This window comes from Limulus polyphemus, unplaced genomic scaffold, assembly GCF_000517525.1.
Source record: "Limulus polyphemus unplaced genomic scaffold, Limulus_polyphemus-2.1.2 Scaffold1628, whole genome shotgun sequence".
NCBI lineage: Eukaryota > Metazoa > Arthropoda > Merostomata > Xiphosura > Limulidae > Limulus > Limulus polyphemus.
This window is the reverse complement of record NW_013667238.1, coordinates 137,873-144,001: the sequence shown is the minus strand read 5'-3', so window position 1 is coordinate 144,001 and position 6,129 is coordinate 137,873. Positions and strand designations below refer to the sequence as shown.

The following is a 6,129-nucleotide window of genomic DNA, read 5'->3' as shown; positions in this document are numbered from 1 at the left end:
ATACAATGCACCCTGTTCTAGTTAACAAACAAAACATTATCTAATACGTTGTTTCGCTTCCACCACATACATTGCACCCTGTTCTAGTTAACAAACAAAACATGATCTAATACGTTGTTTCGTTTCCACCACATACTTTTATACCCATACATTTTAAGCTTCTGAGAAACCAACACTTAAAAAAAAAAACTGTAACCAGTATTTTATTTGTTCTAAGGTCTTACACCACATACAACGTTTTGGAGATGGTATTATAAATGTAAGGAATATGTTACAACCTACCTCGAAGTTCTTGATGCCTTGAACGAAGATATTTCAAAAGTACCTTTGCTACAATGATGGTGATAAGGACAAGTACAACCCCAAAGACAATGCCTAGTATATGGGGTAGCTGGATCATTCTCATCATAGAGGCTGGAATAACACTACTCACTAATTAAAACGAACTTTTATAAGGGCTAAGGTACCTCAAAATTATCAAATACCCATCTCTTAATGATAATATGATAATTAAAGCAATAATATTCAATCTTCCTCCGTGTCCGTAATGTTGAAGGAACAACGCGCCAGACTCACATTCAGACGCGTTTTATTAACTTAATGATTTTCAATGAAACATAATAATTATTGAGAATCCCTAATAATTATTTTATGATTACCTTCGTATAAGCTTACAGCTAGATCGTTTGCTTATTTAATTTTTTATCTTCCAGACACTAATCATTATTGCAGTTTTGTACGTATTAGTAAGGACATTCATTATATCTATCTATCTTTAAAGATGTATATATATATAATTAGTTGCCAGAAGTTATTTCATAATATGACTAAAATCCTTCTCTATATAGTTTGGTTACAATAATTTAGGTTTAAACCACGCCTTACAATCGAATAGAATTGTTTACATCGAAACAATGATTTTTTTTACAAGAAATAAGTTTACATACTTTCAAACTTGACAAGATTACTATCCTATATATGAAAACATAAACACACGTTTCTTAGGCAAGCAGTAGGCTCTCTGAAAATGTAATACTAATTATTCTAAGCATAACTTGACTTGTTCTTAATTGAAGATGTTATTTACAAAAAGCTCAATCGTTATAATACAATAACTTCCACTTAATTACCAATGAATAAAATGACCGTGAACTCCAGAGAATCTTACAAGTTGTTTTATTTGCCCAACGTTTCGGTGTTACGTCTTTATCAGGAGGATTCAACTTCTTTAAATGATAAAGTTTATTACAGAAATTGTCTGTTCCTGACGAAGTCGTAACGCCGAAACGTTGATCAAATAATACAACGTATAAGATTCTGTGGAGTTAACCGTAGTTGTATGTATTTGCTTCAATCAGCATTGCATAAACTAAAAAGAAAAAACAGTCAAAAACAATTTCACAGTGACTGCTTGTTAGACCAAAAAAAAAATACTATTAATTTCAATTTGATGGATTGGCTGATCCTGAAACGTTTCTACAAAATAAAGTTAATAACACCTTCTCATCCAGAAGACTTTTACTTATTTGGGGTTACTACGGGACACAAAATGACAGAAATATGTTATACTCTGGGTCCATTGACGTGTCAAGATACATTTTAATTACAGGTATATAATTACAGGTATAATTACAGGTGTATAATTACAGGTGTATAATTTCAAGAACATACCATTTCAATTTTTTGTTATGTATTCATTAAAGGTCTACCAGAAGCTCCTAACGACTGCGTCGTCATTAACAAAACAAAAGAATCTTTCAATGTGCGTTGCTTACCGGGATTTGATGGAGGGTTATCACAGCGGTTCCAGGTCGAAGTATTCAACGAAAGAAAAGAACGTCTTGTAGCCAATATTTCTGCTCCACATGTTCCTTTCTTCTTCATTTCTTCACTGCCTGCCGGGACGCAATTTATACTTGTCATGTATGCTGTCAATGCTTTGGGGAGAAGCCCATCCGTTACCCTTCAGGCTAGCACACTCGCTGGTCAGTTAGAGTCAAAAACTAAAGGCAAGATTTGTTTCTGTTTCCTGTAATTCGAACTCAACTGTAAAAAAATTGCATATTTGAAGGATTGTGATAGTTAAATCTTACATTATGTTTTTCGTAACTGTGTTGTAATGTATATTTTAAGGACTGGTGATAATTAAATCTTACATGTAGACATACAATATCTTACTTCTGACTGAAACGTAAATTATGGTGATATCACGATAACTTTCCTAGAAGTTACAAATAAAGTAACGAAGAATTACAGGTATAATTACAGGTATATTTACAACACAGTCACGAAAAACATAATGTAAGATTTAATTATCACAATTCTTCAAATATACATTACAACACAGTCACGAAAAACATAATGTAAGATTTAATTATAACCAATTCTTCAAATATACATTACAACACAGTTACGAAAAACATAATGTAAGATTTAACTATCACCAATCCTTAAAATATACATTACAACACAGTTACGAAAAACATATTTGAACATTAAAACAAGTACAAGTAAATCTTTATTTTTCTAGAATACTTTCCAAACCAATATTCAAAAGTCTGAGGTTATTTGATTTTAATTTCTTAGTTCCCCCTGCTGATTTATGTTGTAGACTTGTATATTTTGTCACAAGTGACTTGAAATATAAACATGTTTCAGTACTTTCGAAAATTAAATATTTTGATCAACCATTTTTTTTTTTACCCTGAATAATGGTAGTCTTGAATCAGCCATTTTCAAAGTTCAGTATTTACTACCAGAAGTATTTAAAACTTCTAACTTTGTAATGCAATATTTTCACAGAAATTTCGCCTTTAGTCTATTTTGCATAAATACAGTATTTTCTGGTAAGTTTTGGGGCAGTATAATTTTTTTTATTAAACTTAGAAATTACAATTTTGCGAAACAATATAAATATGTAATTTATTGAATATTTCCGAATCACATTTAAATTGCTATTGTATTCGCAAAAAACTACGACTTCTGTGAAACATGTTAAAAAATGAATGGTCTATATAATAGATATGATACAAAAGTACTTAACTCTGATCATGATTATTAAGTATATATATATAATAGACTCCCGATAGCTCAGCGCTAAACCTTGGGGCTAATAATGCTAAAAGTCGGGTTTCGATACGAGCAGTGGGCAGAGAACAGATAGCCCAATGTGTAGTTTTGCGCTTAATAATAAATGAACCGAAGTTATAAGTTATATCACGCTAATTATTTATAATATAAATACAGTTTGCTTATCCACCACCTATACTTGTATCCTAGTATGCCGATTTTTTAGCATTCAATTAACGTTACGGAGCTTAAGAAGTACATTCTGATTCTAGGCATACAAACTGAACGCTGTTTTTATTCAACACACATGTGCAGACACATGTGAGCTTTTACACTTTGAAGGTCAATGAGAAGTAAAATGTTAAAAACGGCTTAAAAACAGTAACATTTGAAACTGAAGTAGCCAAGATATCTTTATACGCGCGCGCACGATACCTTAATAAAAAAAAAACTATGTGGCCAGAATTATTAGTGTAAGAAAGACACTAAACAACAATAAACGTTCTAACAGAAGCTTATTTTGAGATACGATTACCTCTGGCAAACAAATGTGTTAGTTTTAGAACTTAGAGGAAGGTTTGTTTTCAAATCCAAATACTATAAAATCGTGGAAGTATTTTTTTTTGTACCTCCAGGAACGATTTTGTATTGACACGGTATTTCCTGTCGTCCGACATGATTTTCAGCCCAGCAAAAAAGTGTTCCAAAATCAATATGTCCCAAAAGAGAAATCGTAGTAACGCTTGTCGTCCAGTTACTTGTAGCAGTCTTGACGGACGTAACACCTAAGGTGTTGTTGAGTATCCAATGGAACTCAACATTCTTTGGCTCTGCTTCTACCTCGCACAAGACGTTAACTTCTGAACCAGGTGAAACTGCGATCATTTTTAACTTAGGATCTTTACATACCGGTGGATCTGAAAAAAATGTTGATAGAATTCTATTACTAGTGTATAATTACTATTACTTTCTGTGTATAATTTGAAACTCCTTATCAAAGTTAATGAAAAAAAATGAAATACTAAAATTCGGGGGTAATAATACCCGTGGTGGGCACATCACAGATAGCCCATGAGGTAGCTTTGTGCTTAACAAATAAACAGACTAAATATTGTTTCATGAAAGATAAAAACCAACAATGGAATCTTTAGTTCGCTAATCGGAATCAAATTAACTTAAATACATTATAATATTTTTAAGAGAAATTCAAAGCAAGTAATTATTTAATTCCATGAATTTTGTGCTACCAAAATCAATCGGGAACTGGGGTTTAAGCGTCACAACTTACTGTTAACCATCTAAGGAACACTTTTAGGAAGTCTACTGAAGGGGCCGCGTTAAGTTTACAGGCTTACAACTAGAAAATTCGGGGTTCGGTTCCCCGCGGTGAAAACAATATATAACCCAATGTGACTTTGCTTTCAAACCACTAACCAACTCTTTGGGAAAGCACGAACCCCAACAAGGAACAAAATTTTTGTTTGAGTGGCTATTTTGTGGAGTAAAACATTTTGTAAAATTTACTTTAGTGTGTGTGTTGAAGTTATGTAGTTATGTAGCATAACTCAGGCGCTTTTTGTTTCATCATCGTACGTTTAATTTCATTTAGTTAAATATAATACGATTATTTATGTAAATTTACACGGATGCCTCTGCAACTGTCGCACTCCAAAATGCCCAGGATAAATATTTCACCAGCGCATTTTTGATGCCCTGAAACCGTAAAATCATTTTATTTGACATAGTACATACGTTTTGTACAAAGTTTTCTAAATAAAAAGCCCCCCAGTGGCACAGCGGTATGTCTGCGGACTTACAACGCTAGAAACGGGTTTCGATACTCGTGGTGGGCAGAGCACAGATAGCCCTTGTGTAGCTTTGTGCATAATTAAAAACAAACAAACTAAATAACAAAATAGTAAAAAAAGAAGTAATTCAACTGAGGTATGATTCGAACTTTTTTGTATGATTCGCCCTACAAAACACTCGGTTTATACCATTGAGATTCAGGGTCTGATATTTCTGTGAAAATAGCATATGACAATTTCTTTTTTTCTGATTAGGATCCACAGAATAAAAATACAACGACGAATTACTATTTCAGGCATTTTTAGAATGTGATAGTTGCCGAGGTATCCGCGTTAATGAATAATTTGGTAGATATTTTCTACAGTTTTTCAACAGAGCAAGAACTTATGCTAAGGAAGATAGACTCTTTGGCTATAATTCAAGCAATACAACGCAGTAATTCAGGGATAACGTTTCGGACTACAGGTTTGACTCTTCAATTAAAGCTTGATGCAGACGCAGGAAAGTAGTTTAAAACGACAGCACGAAGCAATTTTTTAAAATAAGATGTTCACACTAACATTTATTTAAAAACTTATTAGTCTATCAATAAAGGTGATTAAAGAACGCTACGAAAAAAGTTTGAAATGATTAACCAACTGATCCTCCCCAGTGGCATGTCTGCGGACTTATACTGCTAGAAACCAGGTTTCGATACTCGTGGTGGGCAGGGCGCAGATAGTCAATTGTATAGCTTTGTACTTAACTACAAACAATCAAACTGATAACAGTATAGTTACGTACATTGAACTACCAGTAGTTTCTCATCACTTCTTCCTTCCCCTTCTTGGTTTGTGGCCATACACTGATATTTTCCCTGGTGATGCTGCTGGACATTTTTTATCAGAAGTGATAGGTTATCTAAACTGATGCCAGATTTCAGGTCGGGAGTTAACGTAGATCCATTAAAGCGCCACCACACGTCAACTTCAGCAGGACTGGCGTCCACCAAACATTCTAATCGAACGTCACTTCCTTCCACCACACCATTTCCATTAAGTTGAGAAAGGATAGACATCCTCACCTGAGGAGTATCTATGAGAAATTAAGTATGACTTTGAATCAGAGGTGGAGTTAATATTGTTTACATTAAGAAATGTGAGAACAGATACTCAGATAAGAGGTGGAGTTAATATTGTTTACATTAAGAAATGTGAGCACAGATACTCAGATAAGAGGTGGAGTTAATATTGTTTACATTAAGAAATGTGA

At 33.4% G+C, this 6,129-nt stretch overlaps 2 protein-coding genes across 2 annotated transcripts in view; both read right to left on the bottom strand.

The window, feature by feature from the left end:
* Window positions 1–410, bottom strand: part of LOC111087002 — a 19,725-nt gene extending 19,315 nt beyond the window's left edge. The window contains exon 1 of the mRNA XM_022392051.1: window positions 283–410. Coding sequence (XP_022247759.1) covers window positions 283–409 — 127 coding nt within the window. The 5' untranslated portion in view covers window position 410. The remainder of the gene's footprint in view (window positions 1–282) is intronic.
* Window positions 411–1,325: 915 nt separating this feature from the next.
* Window positions 1,326–6,129, bottom strand: part of LOC106464362 (lachesin-like) — a 111,011-nt gene continuing 106,207 nt past the window's right edge. Inside the window, exons 6-8 of the mRNA XM_022392052.1 lie at window positions 5,662–5,952; window positions 3,699–3,986; window positions 1,326–1,369 (exon numbers count right to left, since the gene is read on the bottom strand). Coding sequence (XP_022247760.1) covers window positions 1,326–1,369; window positions 3,699–3,986; window positions 5,662–5,952 — 623 coding nt within the window. The remainder of the gene's footprint in view (window positions 1,370–3,698; window positions 3,987–5,661; window positions 5,953–6,129) is intronic.